The 22,065-nt window shown below is 40.7% G+C and overlaps 1 protein-coding gene across 2 annotated transcripts in view; it reads left to right on the forward strand.

Annotated features, from left to right (window-relative positions):
• Positions 1 to 22,065, forward strand: part of TIAM2 (TIAM Rac1 associated GEF 2) — an 88,600-nt gene that overhangs the window by 21,578 nt on the left and 44,957 nt on the right. The window contains exons 6-13 of one of the 2 annotated variants that reach the window (XM_042016668.1): positions 1,667 to 1,852; positions 2,806 to 2,952; positions 6,417 to 6,479; positions 10,827 to 10,994; positions 13,641 to 13,745; positions 14,164 to 14,242; positions 15,138 to 15,230; positions 16,281 to 16,541. In XM_042016668.1, the coding sequence (XP_041872602.1) occupies positions 1,667 to 1,852; positions 2,806 to 2,952; positions 6,417 to 6,479; positions 10,827 to 10,994; positions 13,641 to 13,745; positions 14,164 to 14,242; positions 15,138 to 15,230; positions 16,281 to 16,541 (1,102 nt within the window). The remainder of the gene's footprint in view (positions 1 to 1,666; positions 1,853 to 2,805; positions 2,953 to 6,416; positions 6,480 to 10,826; positions 10,995 to 13,640; positions 13,746 to 14,163; positions 14,243 to 15,137; positions 15,231 to 16,280; positions 16,542 to 22,065) is intronic. The other variant, XM_042016669.1, reaches the window with a different exon arrangement.

Genomic DNA, 22,065 nt, shown 5'->3' on the forward strand with positions numbered 1-22,065 from the left:
CATTCATACCTGTGCAAAATGGTATATTGTCTTCCATTTCTTCACCCTACTCGACGAATAAGATTTACCTCTTACTTCCAAAAGTAACTGATGCCACAATTTGTGAGCACATGTGTAAGGAAGCTGGACTGGCTAAGGTCTCTATCAGTCGTAGCACAGACCTTAGCACTGTTTTGTTAACAGGGCCTATTTCGCCCTTTCATTTTTTGCTTCTTCATTCTTGAAAGTAAAGTGGCAAAATACTGGTTTAATTCTTGAAATATTTGGCAGCATTATAAAGAAACTGAACTGATTTTACTTCTAAATGAGCCTAAAGGGCATAGTCCACTTGAGGGTTTTATATTTGTCAGCTTGTTTCCCGAGTCACAAAGGTGCTTGTCCCAGCCTTGGCTAATCTCAGTGTGAGGTGATAACGTCCTGTGCACGTGGGGGCAGGCAGGTGCTCCAGAAAAAGCCAACACTCGTTAGAGAAAACGTGATGAACTTTCTCCACAGCCCTAAACCACCTGTGGAACATGCAGCGTGCAGTGACTGGAGCTGACATTGGAAGATGAGTATTGTCAGGGGATTTCAACAGTCTTCAGCACACAATCTTGGTGTACCTTGACCTAATGGACATGCCTTTTCTGCCTCTGCTGTATCAATGTGCTTGCTGCCTTTTTTATTTGTACTACGTATTGGTATTAATGTATGTGGTACGTTCATTGTACAACCTGCAGGGCAGATTTTTGCTGCAACTACCAGTATGTAAGTTGGGGAAATGAAGAGCAAAATTTGACTTTGGTGCTGTGCATAAGAATATGTGTTTAAATAAGTGTGTATGTTTTAAATGAGTGTGAATATGTTTGTTTAAATGAGTGTGTATCTACACAAATAATTAAAATCTGTCATCTAAACCTTGATTCAGAGCTTTGCCTAGTAAATATTTGATTGTTCACTTTCCTAATTTTACATTGAAACTGGATTAAGTTGTTACATCTTCATGTACCTGTGCTAGATATGTTTTAGAATTAAAATTAAGCGTGTTTACATTCCTGCTTTTGGTCCAGTGGTTTGTATTGAGTCTATATAGCTGTTATTTGCAGTTTGCATGAGTGTAATAATGTCTTACCTTATTAGTCAGAGCAAGAAGCATGAGTATTGTCCCCTGTTTACCGTTAGAGGAGCTGTAGAATGGTAATAGAGAATGAACAGAACCTAGCACTGGAACTACTTTGCTTTGCACAGTTTGTTAGAGTAGCTGCGCTACTTTGCTTTCAGTCAGCCAGCTACACAGTCTAAGCTAAAAAATCCAAGACTAATTTTCAGAAAGGAGGGGATGATGGGAGGGAAGAAAGAGGGGAAAAAAAAAGAAAGGGACTTTGTGAACCACAGGGTTGTGTTTTTATGTAACTGTTTTTGTGGCTATCAAACTACCCAGAGTTCATGGTATGTTCATCTTGTCAGTATGTGTTTAAGACCACCAGCTTTGTTTTATTTCAAGTCATCTTTTGGGTTGATATAACACAATATGACTGAATGTGTTTTGGCAGGGAATAACTAATCTAATCCATATACTACCAGATGAAAGCAATTTACTATGGGTTTGGGGAAGAGCTCGAATTTTCAGTGCAGCCCACAAAGTTATTTTTCCCCCATTTAATTGTCCCTTTTTATATCTAAACAGATCCAGCAATGGGAACAGAACCTGGAAAAATTTAACATGGACCTTTTCCGAATGCGATGTTACCTATCCAGTTTGCAAGGTGGGGAGCTCCCAAACCCAAAGAGCCTTTTGGCTGCTGCCAGTCGTCCTTCAAAATTGGCACTGGGGAGGCTCGGCATTTTCTCTGTCTCATCCTTCCATGCACTGGTAAGTCCAAATGCACTTTCATGGGTGTGTTACACAAAAACACCATGTGCTTAGATGTGGAATTGTGCTGGGAAAATATGTGGCTGCACCCACATGCATTGCTCAGACAGCCCTGTTCCCTTCTCACCCTTTCTGCCTGTTCCTTGACTGCAAATAAATTTTCTTCTACAGGATATGGCCATGACTTTGTTTTTTATGGCCCCAAAGGACTCCAGACTTGGAGTCCCTCCTAAAAAGGAAGTATTCTTATAATAGGCTAAAACTAGAGACAATTCAAAATTATATGTCACTTTTTTTAAGAACTGTGGGCTGTATTTCTAAAGAAGAATGAGTGAGATCCTGAGCTGCTGTAACCTGTTGTCACCCCATCGGCTTCAAGGAAAGTACCACAGTAGCAGGTTTGCCTCTGCTCTTTAACCTTGGCAGGGCTGCAAGGCTGATCTTGGCAGAGAGACCTGGACCACATTTGCTGCATGTGAAGTCTGAGTAGTAGTACTGAAAGTCCCATCAGGGAGTGTGTTCCTCTCTGCCACTGTTTTTATCTATGTGGTTTGTGCCGTTCCTTGTTAATAACTCAATGCCACAGCACATTTATCTCCTGTTTGGCAATTTTGGGTCTGTCTTCCTCTAGCAATTTCATATCTGAATGATATGTTATCATTCTTCTTCAGATCCTTTTCATTAGCTTCTTTTGTGTTACAGAGCAGTATTTTCTCAGAGTCTCCCTTCCTATGACTTCTAATTTTGCCCCATGACAAAAAAATTATTCTGCCACGCCACTGGAATACTGAAACAAGCATCGCTGCTGAAAGTTTAAAACACTGTCCTTGCACTTTGGCATGTTACATTGAGATAAACAGAAGTAACCCTCATTTGATGCCGCAGGTTGAAATAACTCAATATTTTGCTGTTATGAAAGTGATACAGGAAGGTCTGTCTCTGTGTTTAAATAGATCTGCTCCAGGGATGAAGCTGCTCTCAGGAAACGTACACTGTCACTGTCACAAAGGGTTCGAAATAAGAAGGGGTTATTTTCTTCTCTAAAAGGACTGGACACATTGGCAAGAAAAGGAAAAGAAAAGCGACCTTCCATAACTCAGGTAGATCTTATTTGCTGGGGATAGCACAGAATGGCTTGTTTCTCTTGGGGTTCATCCTGCAAGGTGTTGTTGGTGCACAGGGTAGAAGACATCTGTCCATCAAACTTGCATCCAGGGTTTCAGTAGGTGTGGCAAATTTGCAATGGGATCATCGCTTGTGAAGAGTATATATCTAATTTGGGGTTTTTTTGTGATAAGTAAGATTGATAGATGACAGGTTTTGACCCAGTAATTTAATTATCATCAGCATAAGACCATCAGGTTGGAATTTATAACAAAACTTCTCTTCGGGCACATTGCAAACTGTTTGGAAGTAGGGTTTTTTCCAAGATAGTCTCTGTGCACAGTCCTGAATACAGTGTGTGCTTGTTTGTGACTGGGACTCTGAAGCACTGCTGCAATTCAGTGTAGAGTGACATAGGTCACTCAAGGAACAAAGAGACTGCTGCAAAGACAGCCATCTTTGGCATGGCCTCCTAAAGCAACACCCACTGCCTGGAAGTACATTTTAGCGCCGGGAGAAGACTGCTGTCATGCAGGGACTCAGCTCTCGGTATAGACAGCTGACAGATAATGCCAGACCAGTTTACTGAAGGCTTGGCTCAGGTTTGATGTGCAGGGTCAGACTGGCTCTTGGGAAAGGGGCTGTGCTGATGTGTGCCCCCACTGAAGGGATGCACTGCTGGTGAAACCACAGCATCTTTTTTTCTTTGTGGAACTAATGGCCCGTGCTCACATTTAGTGCAAGCTCCACACTTCAGGAGTCTGTGTTTTCTCAATAAAAGCTCAGTTATATGTGAAACAAAAATTTGCTGCCTTTTTCCCTGAAAAAAAGGTAAATAAGAGCAGAGACACTAATTGGCAGTGAGGCAGAAATTACAGAGATGCATTCTCACCCAGAACGCTATTGTTTTCAATAGCCTCTGCCATGTCTGGTGTTACTTCTGTAAAGTAGCATTTTGTGCATTGTTCATTAGGTAACTTTTTTCCTGTTGTTCCCTGGCCCTTGATTTTATTACTCAAAAAATCTATGATCAGCGTTTGAAAATTGGCTGTTCTTACATGCCTGGTAGTCTGTTGCGGAGTGTTTAAACAAGCCTATCTGTACACATCCTGCAATAGACACAGAGCTGATGCAACAGATTCAATGTTGCAAAATAACATGTCAGGATTTTCTGGTATAGTGGTTTCTATTTTTAATAGGTAAATATCTATGTATTACACTGGCATTAAACTTCCACCTGTTACACATTTTAGCATATTGATTGAGATGTGTTAACATGGTGAAATTGATTAATAAAACTCAAGTGTCTCTTACAAAAGAAAGAACTAAAGGAGAAGTTTTCCCTAGGTCATCCTATTCACATGATTTCCCCTGTGTTCCCCAGCAGCTGAGTCTGGTCTGCGAGTCCTGAACCTCTATTTCTTTATTACTATGAGCCCTGAGGGAAGGAATGTTATGCCCTTCAGCTCCGTTCCCAGCAGAGCTGATACCTCGCACTGTTTTTAACTGGGTAATACTTCTTCTCATACGCTTTATAGCCCGTGAAGGGGATTCTGTGGAGCTCAGGGACAGGGAATCATATCTGTGGCAAGGAGGGGAGGCTCCTGCTGCCCTCGCAGTGCTTTTCTGAACAAAGAGAAGGGAGCCCTATTGCAGGCAGAGGTGGCCCGAATGTGTCTTCATCCTTCTTGTTCCAAACCTTGCAACCAGCTGGCCCCAAAATGTTTTCATTTTCATAGATGAGCTGGGGTTCTTGTTTTTTTGTTTGTTTTTTTGTTTGGGTTTTTTTGGGTTTTTTTGGTAATTAAACATTCTACAATACAATTAAGGAAGTGTAAATGCTGAATGTAGCCCATAAAAGTAAGGAATTTTTATGGGCATGGCTTGAAAACTGACCCATGAACCTAGAAGATAGCTGAAAAGAGAGCCACATCCTTGTTCAGGCTTGTGTATATGCGCCTAATTCTATATCAAAATCAGAATAGGCCTGAGGATGACTTTCTTGTCTCTTTCACCCAACTGGGTTAAGTAGAGAAGTGGTGGTTGCTTCTCTGCTCATTGTGTTGAGGTGTTTCTGTCAAACAATAGATTTAAAAAATCTTGCTTTCTTAGATTTAAGTTAATTTGACTGTAGATGATATGTTTTAATTTACAGTACCCTAGCTTCAAAATCAGATGGTATGTTCTTGAACATCATTGTGTCAGAGAAGTTTTTAATTTTATCTTGTTTATTTTTATGGCATTAATAAAAAATGTTCAGAGTTTTTGTGCTGGGAAGCTTTTGTAAACATTAATGAAGTGGCTCAGTCCTCTACAAATCAGTTAATAAAACTGCACTGTACCAGATGGGGGATGTCTAGGCTCACATTATCCTCAGTTTCTTAAATGCTTATCTGCTTTCTTATGTCTAAATGGTGAACTATTTTGAGAAATCATAAGCAATAACATACTTTGATTACATCTGTGGGTGAGACAAGGAAGTTCAGAAGTGGTACCCTTTATTTGCATTGGCAGAACCTGGATTTTGTATGAAATCTGGAGAGAGTTTGTTGTTGTCTTGGATTATTTGAAAGGCTTTTGCTAATACCAACCCCCTCCAGAAGCTCAGATATAAGTCTGATATTGTCCTGATTTGTTGACTGCAGAAGGAGTTAAAGAAATGCTATTTAAATTTGCAGTTTAGGAGGGTAATGTTATTACTTGCAAATCTCAGTGTCACGTATAAAGTGTAGATCTATCCATGTGTTTACACCAGCCTTATCGCTGAAATATCTGTATCCATAGTCATTTATTGGATTTTAAAAAAATTAGCTATTAAACCTAGCACCTTTGCGAGATACCAGTAGTTAAATTTCTAAAGCATATGGGCAATGTACATCTCAGGTCCTGCTTTCATCAGTTCCAAAGCAGTAGTCAGCTACTTTCATTACTTAATAGTGTGGGGTTTGGGTCACATATAGAAAACTGGTTAGAAGAGATGAAAAACTGTAGGGTAGGACTTCTAGAAACCAGCAACAATGATTTGAAATAGTCCCTTGAAGTCATGATGAGATTTGTAGTTCTCCCTAACAGGAGAATTATAAATTTCACCAAAGGGTGAAATTTATAATTCCACTATAGTGCATGGTTTGAAGGTAAATGACTTTAATCTTATTACTAAATAGTAGATAGGAAAAAACAAGGATGTGTTTTATACGTATATGAATCTGTGTGTGCGTGTATCTTAAAAGAGAAAATCTGCTTAAATTTTCTGTATATGGAGAGAGTTGTATTTCTTTATTACTTCTAATTGGAATAAAGCAATAAAAAGTACAAAAAGATCCCTGGGTCTTAGCAGGTTGATATATATTTCTTAATTTAGTTTTAATCTTTATTTTTTCAAAGGATTTACCCAGAACAGATAAGAAGTAAAGGTGTTTATTTGTTTAACCTACTTACTTATCTGTAATATTTTCAATAGGTTTTTGATTCAGCAGGAGGACATGGATTTGCTGGCGTGCAGAATTCAGCCAACTCTGCTGAGGTAAGATATGCCCATTCTCATTCTGCATCATCATGTTTTTGAATTCCTGAATGCATTTGTCTAAGGTAATGGTGGGGCTGGTTCAGATACCCCGAAGAGGTTCATAAAATGTATTTATTGTTAGATGGTGAGATTGTAATTCTGCTAATGAAACCGCTTTAACCATAAGTGTCTGAGCATTCATGGTAGTCTTTAAAAACAAAACAAAACCAAACCCCTAGAAGCTTCTTCACACACTGATGCATACCGTCTGTACACTGTGAGAGGGACTTGAGGCTGAGCTTGTTTGAAAGCATCCTTCACAGTATGGCAGATCATAGGATGGTTGGGATTGGAAGAGACCTTTATAGGTCATCTAGTCCAACCCCCTGCAATAAACAGGAAACTCTTCAACGAGATCAGATTGCTCAGAGTCCAGTCCAATCTGACCTTGATGGTTTCCAGGGACAGGATGAAACCCAAGGTATATTTTTCCCCGTTGTCTGTTTCAACAGAACCTTTGTATTTTGAGTGTTAAGGCAATGAAATCTATGTAAAGTCTGTGGACTGTCCCATCAGAGAAGTGAGATTTAATATAAAGCTGGAGATTGCCCAAGTAAAGGAGAAGGATGGAGCATCCCTCAGCAGCATTACCCAGTAAATAGCTGTGATTGATGTTCTCTGATGCCTAGGAGGAGGAGATCTGGTGCTTTTCCCTGCCTGGCCTCAGTCGTGGTCCTTCTCCATTCCTGCAGCCTCCCTGGGGCATAGTGTTGCCATCCCCCAGTCTGGAAGGACATCTTCCACTGACAGGAGCTAATCCTGTAAGGCTGTTTTGCCTTCTGAAAGTATCTTCACATTTTGTCTGTTCTTTGAAAAAGTGTATTGAAATACCTGAATTCCCTTTGTTACTTGGCCACTTGCCTGTTATTTCCGGGAGTGGGAAAATATTTAAACCAAATCACTCCTCTGTTTTCAAAATAAATTATAATTATGGGGTTAAGATCAGCTCCTGTAGAAAACACCTAACAAATTCCTCTAGAATGTACCACTGTGTGTGGTGTGAGATGGCATCCATGCCTATCTCAGAGACAGCAAAAACAATTCATTCCTTTTCAAATGTGCTAAAACATGGAAAGGTCTGCCACATGAGAAGTGACCAAATCTCTTGGGCACAGGCCCTGAAAGGTTTCTCCTGAAGGGCTGTGGCACCAGTCTGTCAGTTGGATGCCAACCCTATTGAGGCTGGGAGGTTGACAGAGCTGCCTTATACAACAGGGTCTGCTGTGTGTCTCCTGTCCTCGGGCCTAACAGGAGCATTTACTCCTCCTGAACCCTTCTGAGGAGACAGAAGAATGCTTTGAAGGCACTAGGGAACAGGCAGAATGAAGTGTTCTGTCTTTGGTGAAGTGTCAGAGAAGGGACAAGGTCTGTCTTCTTGTCCAGCTCTAGATAAAGCAGCCTTCTCCAGATTCAGGCAGGGGCTCACAGCCCCGTTCCCCAGGTAGAGGGGGACCATCAGAGGACAATGTGGCTGCAGGTTTTGGGCCAGGATTTAAAAATTTAGCAGGGTTGTCTTTCAAGACTAGAAAAACCCACACAATTGAGGTGCTGAGCAGAGCTTGGAGCTAGAAAAACGTTTTTTTTCTTATTATTTCAACCCTATTTCTGAAACCTTTTTTCAATGGGTATTAAATACAGCGTGGGCATTTTTAAGATCCTGACATTTTGGTGAATCATACGACAACTCAGAAATGATTCATCATAACTTTGAAAACCGTTAGTCTGGCATCAGCCTGGTTTCACTGGCTGATTTAAAATGGAAAAAACAAAAACAGCATCAAAACTTTTATAAAATGCTGCCTGCGGAGGGTAGGGAATGACAAATAGTGAAGTCTGCCAGGGTAGCTGTATTTTCCCTGAAAAGGATGATAAAACCAGAGGCAAATAGTGGGAGGAAATTATGAAGTAACCTATTGGTCCTGCAGCAGCCCTGTAGCACAACGTGTGACAGTCTGCAAATCCTGGCGCCTCTTTCTGGAAAATTGAATGGGTTGTTATAACTTCATGTGGCAATGAATGAATGAACTATTGTTGAATTAGTCACTGCAGGCATAACAGGAAAAAAAAATCTCTTTTCATGTCAGATTTTCTGAGACGGAAAATGTGGATGAAGCAACAGTTCCTTGACTGCAGTTAAGGAACACAGTCATGTTTAATAACAGAGGGAAGTTTATCTCAAATTGTATGCTTGAGCATCAGTGTACCTGGCAAGGAAAGGATGTAGCTCACGTTGGCTGCAGAGCTTTCTGTCCTGTTATAAAAGCTTACATCAAAAGGCCTTGAACCTATTTCTCATCGCCTTAATCCTCTATGATATGAGGTTATGGATTTTTTTCATCTCTGGCAATAGCAAGATTTATTTCAGCTGCACAGATTTGAAGAGCTACCATTGCAGGGCAATAAACCATTGTAGTAGTTGCAAACCTCCCTTGCTGAGGCAAGCATAGCATTGGTTTTCCCTGGAGGAAGCCACCAGGGAAATGCAGCCTGACTAATTTGTGCTGATCTTTCTCAGCCTCCCTGCCTTGCCCCTTTTCTCCGTTCTGTTATTTACACTGTGGAGGTAGGTCAGGCTTCATTCCCAGGCACTTGATTTAGTGCTGAGAGGACTACAGTTCCACAGGAATTATCTTCTTCAACATCACTGGCATTATGAGCAGGCTGTAGCTGCAGCCGCAGAGGTCAAACTTCACGTGGTGTAGATTTCAACACTGCGTTAATTGCACTAGCAGAATATGATTCCTGTTATGTATAAGTTGCTGGATTTCAGTAGGATTTCCATTCACCTGTGTTAATTGAAATTTCATGTTCAACTAGTTAAAAGGGATGATTGAACAAGACAGACAAGATTAATGAATAGAATTAGTTCATTAATATTATTCCACCAAACCAGCGTTACTCTGGCATCACATTATTACTATGCCACACTCTGGGTTATCTGCAACCTGTATTTCTGCATTGTTTGGTAATTACCTGCATAGGATTGCTTGCTTCATCATTTTTACAGCCACAGTTGTTATTTGCAAAAACAGAATAATATTGGTCTTTCTGTTGTCACTGACAGATTGTTGTCAATAACTTTGCTGCCTGCAGCAAGGGAAACAGTCCCTGTGCAGTTTTAACAGCAGCTTTTAATTGTGATGCACCCCTGGGCTTGTGTCCCCGCGGAGAGGAGGGAGAATTGTGTAATCAAGGGTCTTTATGTAGGCAACAAATCCACCCAGCCCAACAAACAAACCAAAAATACTAAGCGAAAGCATGGAGGAGGTAGGGACTCCTGAGAACAGCTCAGGATATCTTAAGATATGCCTTGGGTGGAAGTTCTGCCACTTCATGGAGTTTTTGTCCCTTTCCAGTGACTGCATGGGGAATTAAGGGACCCCATCTGCATAAATTTAAATGCCTTGATATAGGTATTTAAGTGATGTGCTGAATAGGCTGACCCAAATAATATGTGAAACTCCAAATTCTGAACAGCTTTTGGTGTTTGTCTTCTTGTGTGGTTTCCTTTGAAACATGCAGCCTGAAGTGCAGTACAGGACAAAGTGTGAAAGTGAAGGGTGAGAAAGTGATAGGGAATTTGTTTAGGACCGATGTTATTTGATCAGGTGGAGTGGTGTTGGAAAGAGGGAGAATGTGGAGCAAAATGGTAAACAGGCAGATACCCTGTGCTGCCAATGAAACACGATGTTCTCAAACGCCAAATAGAATAGCAGCGCTTAATTCCTGCTTTAGTCCTTTATTTTGTTATGGCTAGCCTTGCTCCACAGTGCTCTCTGCTGGAATTCTGTTGTTATTTTCTGTCAAAATGACACTAATTCCATTTATTTATTTATTTACAGAGTTATTTTACATTATTGGTTAGGTAAAATTGTAGTTGTCAGTTCTTCTTAGAAGATTTATTTCCACTGTGATATAATACCAGGTAGCAACATATTTCCACAAGGAGTTAACTCAATGATTAGTATGAGATAAAGACATAAAATTCCATAATAGGAAAGCACAGCAAGTTCAATCTGAGCTCTAGAAAATCAAGTCTTCAATAGTGAATGAGAGCAGGTAACAGAACTCTTTCCCTGGCTTGCCGTGGAGAAAATACACAGCACTCTGAATACATAGCCACTTCAAACTGCTAAAGTAATTGCACTTTTCTTGGGTTTTGGTGTTTTGGTTTTTTTGTTTTTTGTTTTTTTTTTTTTTTTTGGTTTTTTTTGGTTTTGGTTTTGGTTTTGGTTTTTTTTTTTTTTTTGTTATTTTTAGTTTTTTAGCATCCTCATATTTTATACTTTTCTCCCTTGTTTCCAGCAGCAAGTCGACGATTTTTTGAATGTCTACTGCTCAGTGCCAGAGAGCATGCAGAAGGAGAATGCTTGGGAAACACAGACATATGTTCATTTCGGTGACGGCCAAGGAGTGGCGCTGACACTCAAGCCAGAGCACAGGGTGGAGGATGTTTTGTCTTTGGCATGCAAGGTACTTATTTTTCATGCACAGTTGCACCTTGTAAATCGCTGTGGACTTGAGAAGGAGCACAGTATATCAGTGGATGCATAAATAGTGAAAACTGTGATAAGGTTATCATTATATATAATAATACAGTAATGAGATAATATATAATACTAATAATACATAATAAGCATCTCCCTGTCACTGTCTCCAGGCACATTGCTCTCTTTCCTTAGTTGTGGTTTTTAGGTGTTGTAGCCAAGGCAGCAGGGTTGTGGAAAGGTTTTCAGAAAGTGCTGCTGGAGACAGCACACGGGGTACTTCAAGAGCAGTGACAGTGTGCCAGGTAGTCAGCCCTGAGGAGTCTCAGCACGTGTCCACTCTGTGTTGTCCTTGCAGCAAACCTGGTTGTTCTGTGCAGATTAATCACAGAGCAGCAGCAGGGACTGGTTGAGTTAGAGCCAGGAGATTAAGACATTTAAGACTGCTGTGACAAAGGCAATCACGTATGTTCGCTTCTGAAAGGACCTCTTTAAGCTTTTAATTAAATACAAGCTCTACTTGTGGATTTCAAAGAGTGAATTCCCTTCTGCAAGTCAGTGCTGGCAATTTGAAGGGGATTGCTACAGATCATGGAACAGAGAACTGAGTCACAGGTTGAAGGTAAAATAGAAATACCAGTTTTAGCTACAAACAGAACACCAGCACCTCTGGAACACTGTTATATACCTAACACTTCTGCCTCCACACGTGTCAGTGCTTGAACTTAGCTCTATAACTTTGTGATTCAAGTCACTTAAATTATGCTAAACAGCTTTTTGGAAAAAATAGATTTTTACCCCCTGAGTTCTGTTTTCTGGGCATATGTTACAGTGAATTTCCATGTGAACTCAGTGAACTGGCTTGAAGTTAATGAATTTTGAAGCTCTTAATGGAGGACAGGGCCAAATTTGATGGCTCTTTTCACATGCTAATATTGGGTGTAAGGAAAAAAGAAGAAAAATTTCAACAATCCAGAGTAAACTACAGTTTTAAAATCAAAATAAGCACTCTGATTTAGGCAAGTCCAAATGTGTCTCCAGGGCATCATTAAGAAGAAAGTAGCTTCTTGTGGCTTCTCCTGGTGGAGACCGAATCCTGGAGAAAATGTTTAATGTTTGGCTTTACTTTTAAAAACTTCGGTGTACCCTGTCAGGCCGAAGGGATTATCTGAAACACGATTTGGCCGCCAGGTGGCACGGAAGAGACAGAATATTTTGAAGTTTTTACAGTGCCTTGCAAGACCCCTGAAAGAGGAAATAAAACTTACAAAAGTAAAATTAAGTTGAAAAGGAAATTCCTTAAGTCTCTTACTCTATCACTCCAAAATATTTGTAATTGTAAAGCTGGCCTTTAATTTTCATTGTCTGTATCGCATGAAATTTAGTTTTAAATTCCTTGATTTTTTTTCTTAAATGTTTTTCTGTTTTATTTTGTCTTTCTATTCTGTGTGTAAAGCTTTTCATAAGCATTCTCTAATGCTGAATACTTTCTGCTCATCTATCCTGGTTCTTTTCCTTGTTACATTTTCATTCTGCTCTGGTGAGTGTAAGGAATCTTTCTTCTTAACAGAAAATGTTTGAATGCTATGTGGATAAGGCTAAAGTTCAGAAGAGTTGTTAGGGTTTTTTTTTTTCCTCTTCATCCATGCTTTATGAGGTTTATACTTTTCTCATTTCTGTTTTCCATCTGAGGTTTTTGGATAGCACATATACAAAAACTTGTACATTTGAATTCAGTTTTTCAGGATACAGAACACATGTAACTTGTAAACTGTAGAATGCAATAAAACATTAATTAATTACTAGTTACTCAGTAGAGTTAGGTTTTGTAAGCTGCAGAGATGCCTTAAAGGGGTTAAATAACACTCATGGAGGCAGTCAGTCCTCTTCTTTTGGAAATGTTGCTTCCTCCTGTGTTAGAATAGTTGCTCTGTTAATATGCTAAAATGAAATGCTTTGTGCCATGGTGTCACCAGTATCCTGACTTTTTCAGACCTTCCCATCAGGAGCTCAGCACTTTCAGGCTGATATCCTTTGGGAATATCCCTATTTCCCTTTACTTCCTGTTGAGACAGGATCTCTGCTTTGACTTCATGTGGTTAAAAAAAAAAAAAATAGGGGAAACTCTCTGATCATAGAAGAAACCCAGCAATAAAAATAAAATCTAATAAAGGCAAACCCTTAGGGAACCTGCTTGCCATCCCATCCCCTCTCCTAACTGCCCATATGTGCATATACATTTTCTACATCAGAAGCAAAAGCTGCTGAGCAGAACTGAATCATTAGCAGTAGTCATGGAAAAAGGTGGTTGTGAGTGTTAAGTTCAAAAGGACAGAAGACAGTTGTGATATCTTTGGAAACATATATTAGTACTCAGTTAATCTGATAGCCAAGACAGAGTGTTTATGAAAGGACTTGGAAGGACTGTAAAGCAAAATGGGAATTGCACTTGAACCTTATCTTTTAAGTAATGCATCTAGTTTTGTTTATACTACAAAAATAGGTAGAAAATTACTTTTTGAGATTGTTTTTGCATGATTTTAGAAGCTTGTTGTGTCTGTGTCACTTCTCTGTCTTTTAGGATTCTGGAAATAAATAACAAATTCCAAACTCCATTCTTTTTCTTCTTTAGATGAGACAGCTGGAGCCAAGACACTATGGCCTACAACTCAGAAGACTGGTTGATGAAAATACTGAGTATTGTGCTCCTGAACCATATGAATACATAGTAGACCAGGAAAGTGTGACTCCTTTTAGATAAAGTTTTGTGATGTCTGTAGCTGCAGTTGAGTTATCACCTACAAATATGTGAAATGTCGATCTAAAATAAGGTTTTAAAGCTGTTCTGGGACTGCATTCTGATTCACAGTTTTAGGTGGCTAGGCACTGCAAACACTTTCTTCAAGAAATGTTTGAAGATTTGAATGAGGCTTTTAGCTCAAAAACAAAGTGCCAGCTTGTGCTCCAGGGTGGGTTTTTGATCTTTAGCTTTAGTGCCACTGATAGCAGTGATGCTTACACAGTAACACAGTTCTCTATGTAAGGACAGCAAGTCTTGATGCAAGAATATTGTGCTTCTTTCTCATGCTGTATCTGGGCTTTGATGCTTGCATTTTCATAAGTTGATGACTTCTGCTACTCTTCTTTTCTAACAGGTGTATGATGAAATAGAAATTTGTCCATTAAATGTTTATCATGTTCATCTTACAAAGACTGAAAACATAAGTGATTATGGTAAGCTCTCAGGAATTCTTCATTTTACTCTTCTCACTGCTTACTTTCTCTCTTTGGGGCGTTTTTGTTTCTGAGAGCAGATAGAGCCATCCTTGATAGCTCAAAGTGTGAGTCTGCAAAGAAATTGGTGCATAATAACAAAGACACGAACTGATTGTTTTACACTGGCAGGTGCATTTCCTGTGTTTTGGAAGGGTCCACTTTCTAATTTTGCTGCATTGGCCAAATAATTGAAGCACAGACTGGTCATAAAAACAAATGTCCTTTGCCAGGACTAATAAAAGGGCTCTCAGTTAGGCAATGGTCAAGGCCTGCCTTTTTTTTTTTGTAGTGGGATCCTCTGTTGGCACAGTATCAAAAGTATATTTTGGAACAAGTTCTGACAGGCTTTTTATCCACGGGAGGTAGATACCTTGCAAGGATACCTTTGTAAGGCAGCTTTGTGCTGTTCTTTAGCTGCAAGTCTGTTTTAAATTATTATTTTCTGGCCTTTCCCACTTACTAGTCTGTATAGTTTGCTGCTTTATAGTTTCAGTTTCCAGTTTTTGGAATGGTTTAGGACACCTGTATGTCTGATGGACACTCTGCAGAACTCTTACTGTAATGATGAGCTGTGCTGTGTTATTGAAATGTCATGGAGCTGAGGTAGAAAAACACTTTCTATGAAATGTAATTTTTTTTACAGCAGAGCATGGCATTTTCTGGGAGTTGAAAAGTCTTAATAATTTTAACAGGCCTTACAATGGCTGGGAAACCATGTGATAACTTCTGTATGCTCTGTGGGTGTGTTCTCATGAGAAGAATCTTCTTTCTCATGTAAAGTCTACTAAATACACAAAATAACAGGGAAATGTTTCCAAGAAGGTTTGTTTGATTTAAACCTCTTTTACTTCAGGCTTTGCTGTCACAGCCCAAGTTGCTGAAAATGAGCATCTCACCCATATCTTTGTAAGTGACGTTCTCCCTGATGGACTGGCATACAAGGAAGGTATTGTATCCTGTTTGTGCTTAAAACTGTTCTTCATTATCTTTTTCACGTCCAAAAACTTGAAGGAGCTTTAGTAATGCTGTCCGAAATGGTTCTTGGCATTTACTGTTCACAATTTTCTTTCCTGAAGTCCATGGAAAGTATGTAATAGTAGGAAAAATAGTGTACACAGAGTAACTGAATTATCCTTTCAGTGTAGAGGGAAGAGTTCTTGTTCACCCTCGGAGACAAAGTCTGTGTTTAGCCATCCAACTGAGTGCTTTTGCGCAGAGGAACAAACTGGAGAAAGAGTTCCTCTCACACTAGGGAACTTCATGGGCTTGATAAGTTTCCATGACCCATCACTTCCACTTTTGCTGGCAGAAAGCCTTCCTCCCCAGAATAGTTTTCTGCATACATTTCTGCGAGCGCCTTCCCACTGTGCTGCTCAGAAACTGTGCCTCTCTTCATCGGCACATGTGAGGATCATGTGGGTTCTGCTCTCTGAAAAATAAACCCAGAGAAATGGAAACAGAGATATTAATTTGCTACCTGATAGTAATGTCCACTTGGTTTTGCTGACTTTGAAAGACAGCACTTGCCACTGTTTAGATTTATATAAAAGCTGATAAAAACTCCATCCTTAGTTGTTGCAGCTTTGTGTGAATAATTTGATCTGTGTGAGTAGTGCCTTGTTCTTCAGAGATGATGAAATATGTGTTATGGTGCTGTATAGTGATGGTATCTGGTTGTGAGAGTTGCCTCTATTCTAAGCTTCTTGAAAGCTGTGCTGCTCTCCTACCCACCCAATTCTTTAGCATCTTTAAACAAAACCAACTTGATTGTTGTACTGTGGGTAGCACCTATCAAAGTAAGCAAGCATGAGGTCAGTCTGTATAAATATAGCACAAATAAAGCTCTCATTGGTTCTAATGGACTTGTGGTAGGATTAGGCTATTTGAATTCTAACAAAAAAGATAAAAGACAAGTCAGCATAAGGTTTGCATTGTGACCCTTTTTATATTATATTAACTCTTTTTTTTTCCTTTCTTTGCTTTCACATGCTGCCAGGGCTCCGAGTAGGCAATGAAATCCTGAGCATAAATGGAAAGGCTGTGTCTGATCTTGAGCTCAGGCAGATGGAGCTACTGTTTTCTGAGAGAAGTGTAATGCTTACAGTGAGAACAAGCCATTGCGGGACCCAGCAACCCACGTGTGTGTCCTGGTCAGATGGTGACATTTCCAGGGACCCAAAGAGTTTGTTGCCCCCTCCAAACCAGTCACAGCTCCTGGAAGAGTTTCTAGATAACTTCAAAAAGAACACAGCAAATGGTAAGAAATTTGTTAATTCTATTACTTTCACCTCACTTTGAATATCACTGTTTTTTCAAACTCAGTCATGATTAAAATTATGTGCTTGCCTTAAAAACACAAATACAAGCTATTTAAGTTCCATTTATGCTCAATATCTGTTACTATTTTCTAGGGAGCAGAAATGGAACAGAATATGACTATGTCTGCAGGGAAATGATAATATTTTAATCTGTTTCTCTGTACCATCCAGTATTATCAAGTGTTCTCTTAACTGTTCTGTGTAATCTTGACTATCTCCAACACATCCATTTTCCAGGCATCAGTGGCTGAAATGATGTGATGGCTTTCAGAAGCAGAGCATTGTTCTGTGTTTGCCTTGCTTTCTGTGTGGCAAAGTACCACATTCATTAAGGGTACCTTCAATGCAGTAGTCATCATCACCTCGGAAAGGAGTCATTTAGCTCTGCTCCCATCCAGGGATATTGTGCTCACACTGGGTACAGCGGCCACTGTGTAGAATTAAGCCTATGAAAAGAGCTCTTGTGGGGATTGTTCTGCTTCCACCTGCTCATATTCCTTACTCAATGTAATGCCACTGTATTAAGCACTGGATGGAGGACGTATTCTAACAGTGTTGTGTCAGGGTGAGATCCTGGTGGGGAGCACCAGGCAGGGAAGGTGCCTATGTGGTAAGGGTTGCTCCTGGATGACATCACAACTCCCCAGCCCCAAGCAGGTGCCAATGCCCACTGCTGGGTTGCCTCTTCAGCTGGAAAGTAGGAGGTGGCACATAGAGGGGCTCTGCCACTCTGGGTGGAGATGAGCCATGGACTCCCTTTCCTTCCTTTATCTGATGTTACTTCACTGGAGAACCAGGTCTTATGTTACCAGAATTCTTGTGAATGTCTGTCTGAAATAGAAAGTATGGGGGGCTTTGCTCCCCTTTCTTCCCACGCCTTGACTATTTCTCAAACAAGATAGAAGCAAATTTAACTAGATTTTCAGTGTAAAAGGTGCAGTTTCCTCACTCTGCCTCTGGAGGATGCTAGTAAAATTCTGCAGGAAAGCTAGCCCGGATGCAGCACTGTGTGAAGGGAGCAGTAAGAGACACAAAAAGAGATTGCTGATTTTTGCATATAATTATGAAGGCGAATGTTTTCTGATTGGAATTTTTTTCGTAATTAAAAATGGGAGAAGAGAAAGAATCACATAGGAGAAGTTGTTAGAATGGATTTAATTATAAAGCAATTTTATTAGGTCATCTGTTGAAATTAAAAGAAATCTGAATACAAGATTTGTGATTCAGTAAGTAGCATCTCTCTCAGGGGCCTTATTTCAATTTAAAATGCCATTAAATTGACTAGTGGCACATAAAAGTTAGTGTCATAAACCAAAAATTATGATAGAGCTAATTAATTACATAATTATATCAGGGCTATCATCCAGCTTGTTGGCTTGATATCATAGGCCAGCATTACCTCGAGTATTCAGTGTAATAAATGTCTGTGTCCATTCACTAGATTCCTCATTCCTCCGGGATAAATTTGCAACCTGTGCAAATATTCCATTATAATAGGAAATTACTGTAGTATGTATTACACTTTAAGCACTAGTGGATAAAGGGACATATTATATTTGCTCTTCTGCTTAAAAGCAGTTAAGGAAGATTTATTTTATTCTGAAAGGGAACAAATAGTTCTAAATTAAGCTTTGTGAGAAGAAGTTTTATGTTAATCAAATTCAGTGCTTAGTGTTTGATCACCTGATCAGTTCAAATGGAAACAGAAGAAAATGGCATTACTTTGAATTAATAGACAATCATAAAGGGTTTAACTGTTCTGTGTCCTGTTACTCACTCAGGAATTCAATAAGATTTTAGATTAGCATAGGGGATATTTAATGATCCAAGCAGGGCTTTGGAGGCCAAGGACTCTCAAATTCATATCCAGTCTTTAGGAAATTCATAGAATCATTAAGGTGGAAAAGCCCTTAAAGGTCATTGAGTCCAACCTTTGGCCAAATACCACCGTGTCAACCAAACCATAGCACTCAGTGCCACATCCAGTTGTTCCTTGAACACTTCCAGGGATAGTGACTCCACCACATTCCTGAGCAGCCCATTCCAATGCTTAACCACCTTTTCAGTGAAGAAATACTTCCTGAAGTCCAACCTAAACATTCCCTGGTGCAGCTTGAGGCCATTTCCTCTCATCCTGTTACTTGTTCTCTGGGCTAGAACCTCCTTTCGGGGAGTTGTAGAGAGTGACAAAGTCTCCTCTGGGCCTCCTTTTCTCCAGGATAAACACCCCCAGCTCCCTCAGCCACTCCTCATATGACTCTCTCTCCAGACCCTTCACCAGCTCTGGACTCACTCCAGCACCTCAGTGTATTTCTTGTAGTGAGGGGCCCAGAACTGGAAACAGCACTCAAGGTGCAGCCTCACCAGGGCTGAGTACAGGGGAGACAATCCTTGCCCTGGTCCTGCTGGCCACACTATTTCTGATTCAGGCCAGGATGCCTTTGGCCTTCTTGGCCACCTGGGCACAGCGGGCTCATGGTCAGCTGCTGTTGACCGGCACCCCAGGTCCTTTTCCCCTGGGCCACTTTCCAGACACTCTGCCCCAGCCTGTAGCTCTGCAAGGGGTTGTTGTGACCCAAGGGCAGGACCCGGCACTTGGCCTTGTTGAATCTCACACCACTGGCCTCAGCCCATTGATCCAGCCTGTCCAGATCCCTCTGGAGAGCCTTCCTGTCCTTCAGCAGATCAACACTCCCACCCAATTTGGTGTCACCTGCAAACTGACTGAGGGGGCATTTGGTTCCCTTGTCCAGATCATTGATAAATATATTAAACAGGACTGGCCCCAGCACTGAGCCCAGAGGAACACCACGTGTGACTGGCCTACAGCTGGATGTAACTCCATTCACCGCTGCTCTCTGGGCCCAGCCATCCAGGCAGTTCTTAACCCAGTGAAGAGAGCACCTGTCCAAGCCATGGGCTGGAAGTTCCTCCAGGAGAATGCTGTGGGAAACCGTATCAGAGGCTTTACTGAAAGCCAGGTTGGCTATGTTCACAGCCTTTCCCTCACCCACTGGTTGGGTCACCTGGTCATAAAAGGAGATCAGGTTGTTCAAGCAGGACCTGCCTTTCCTAAACCTGAGCTGGCTGGGCCTGATCCCCTGATTGTCCTGTTTAAAACTGTTCTGTCTGCTTGGGTGGAGTTGACTGAGTCACTCTTAAGACCCTAGTTTTCAAAAATAATTTCTAACATTTGCTTGTCCATGTTGAGTCTGTTCTTCTGAAGTGGCACCTTTGAAAATCAGCTAGTGCTGGAAGAGCAGACCGTTTTAAAAAATCAAGCTCAATTTGGCTGAAGGTACATACTGGGAGTTAAAAAACCTCAATGTTTCTGCTGTTACCTCCCTGTTTTTAAAAATTAACTCGTCTTTCTAGACTGCTATGAGGATTAATGAGCTAAAATTAACAAAGTGCTTAGAAAGTGGAAATTTTCAATGCTGAGTCACACAGTAATGCCCTGCCTAGTGCTTGGCGATGACCACCATGCAAAAGCAAAACAGAACTTAAAATCACTGGCTTCATATAACTTGGATGGTAGTAGTTTGTCCACATTTGTTTACAGTTTTGTAACTGTTTGTCATAACTCTGATGAATGCCTTTTCCTACGTATTCTGCTGTGTTGAGGATACCCAATTATACCTCGTGGCAAACTTTGGCAGCTTTTACTGTACAGAAGGGAAGTGATTGACTTTCTCCAAAGCCACTAATTCTGCCACTCCTGAAAATTATTCCCAGGGAATTTTCTGTGGGAGTGATTCATTTTCTCCAAGAGGTTGTTATACTCTTGTAGCTGTATTTTGGACCTGCTGTGGTTGTATCATTTGATCTCCCACATGGCACCACTATGTTCCTGCTGCTTAGCTGTGTGGCGAGTAATAAGCTTATCCTGGAAAAGAAATGAGATGAAATACTTTTAAAATGCACTCATAAATGTAGAAAACCAAATAACAGAGCAACTAAATTTACTCCAAGCTCCAGTGCTAAGGAAATTAAAGAAATATTTATGTAGAATTAAAAAATGAGGAAATTGGACTGAAGTTCTTACTGTGGAGCAAAAAAAACCAAAACAACAAAGCCTCATTTTAAGATGGCATGGATATTTGAGGAATAAACAACATGGAAGGCACAAGAATTGAAAACTGTATATTTAGGGCAATGCTGTGTGGGTTTATGGTGTATCTATAGCTATAGATACACCACATCTATGGTGTGAGGTAGGAGGTAGAAGCATTAGTAGGTGTGAAAACCCATTGCAGAATGTGAGTTGCTGTCAGAGTTGGGCAATTTTTCCTTTTCCTCAGCAAGTGTGTTTTTGCCAAATAAAGCTGTCATTTTTGGTTAGCTGACACTGTTGAAATAAACCCTAATTTGTAAATAGAACTCTGTGATTAAAAGAAAAAGAAAAAAAAAAGGTGGGGTATGGCAGGCTGGATATGCTTTAACAAGTTTCCATGATGAAACACTTTCATCTATGAGGGTTAGAAAGTTAAATGGGAAAGAAACCACTTAAAAAAAGAAAGAAAGAAAGAAAAAAAAATGGACATATTGTTCCTGTGCTCCGTGTGGTACTCCTCACCTGTGGGGTACGGTGCTTACCTTCTGTGTAGGGCCTGGGTTCCTCTCTGGCCCATCTTTCTGGAAGTGTAGTCCCAGGAGCAGTGAAGAAGTCTTGGGTGCTGCTGACAAGGAGGAGGCTTGCTCCTCCTCCTCTTCCTCTAGCCCCATAGCACTCCTCCCACCCCTGTGCTGGCAGCAGCACTTGCTGCAGCCCCTGCAGCTAATCAGGGAGAAATCTTTCTCCCCCGCCCCAGCCCCCACACCCTCAGAGAGTTGAACTGATGGGTGCAGAGCTCTGACAAGGGCCAGAGCCAGGTAAGGAGGAGGAGGAGCGGGGAGCAGGCGGGTGCCAGGGGAGAGCTGGTTGCAAGGAGAGTTACTCTCAGAGGCAGCAAGTTCTCTAAGTTGAGCTACCCACAGAACACTGTTCTAGCCACTTTGGAGCAAGGGCTTTGCCCTCTGCTTTCCTTCCCCTTGCACTGATGCCTGGGCAGCAGCATAGTCTGGGACATGCCGGTTTGAGTCACTGCTGATGAAGCTATTTTGTGCTGTACAAGGCACGGCTGGAGTCAGGGAGGGAGAGAGTCAGGCTTCGTGCTTTTTGACAAATGTCTGGGCTGTGTGCTGGAGAGGAGCAATTACATTTTAGCTCCTGATCTGCTAAACATTGAGATATTTTTGCAAAGTGCCAGTGCTTCAGGAGGAGGATCAGGGGTTTGAATCCTCACATGGAAAGTGACTCTTCTGTTCACCAAGACATATGCAGCTTCTGATTTTAATCTTAGTAAGCACTCACAGAAGCAAAGCACATCAGTTGGCCACAAGTTTAATTTTTATATGACTAAATTATTTTTAAAAAGTGATCTTGATAATAACAACTGATTTTGATTCAACTCCAAGGTACTT

This window comes from Corvus kubaryi, unplaced genomic scaffold, assembly GCF_017639235.1.
Source record: "Corvus kubaryi isolate FWS band 111438036 unplaced genomic scaffold, C.kubaryi_AGA036_p1.0 split3-73, whole genome shotgun sequence".
NCBI classification, from domain to species: domain Eukaryota; kingdom Metazoa; phylum Chordata; class Aves; order Passeriformes; family Corvidae; genus Corvus; species Corvus kubaryi.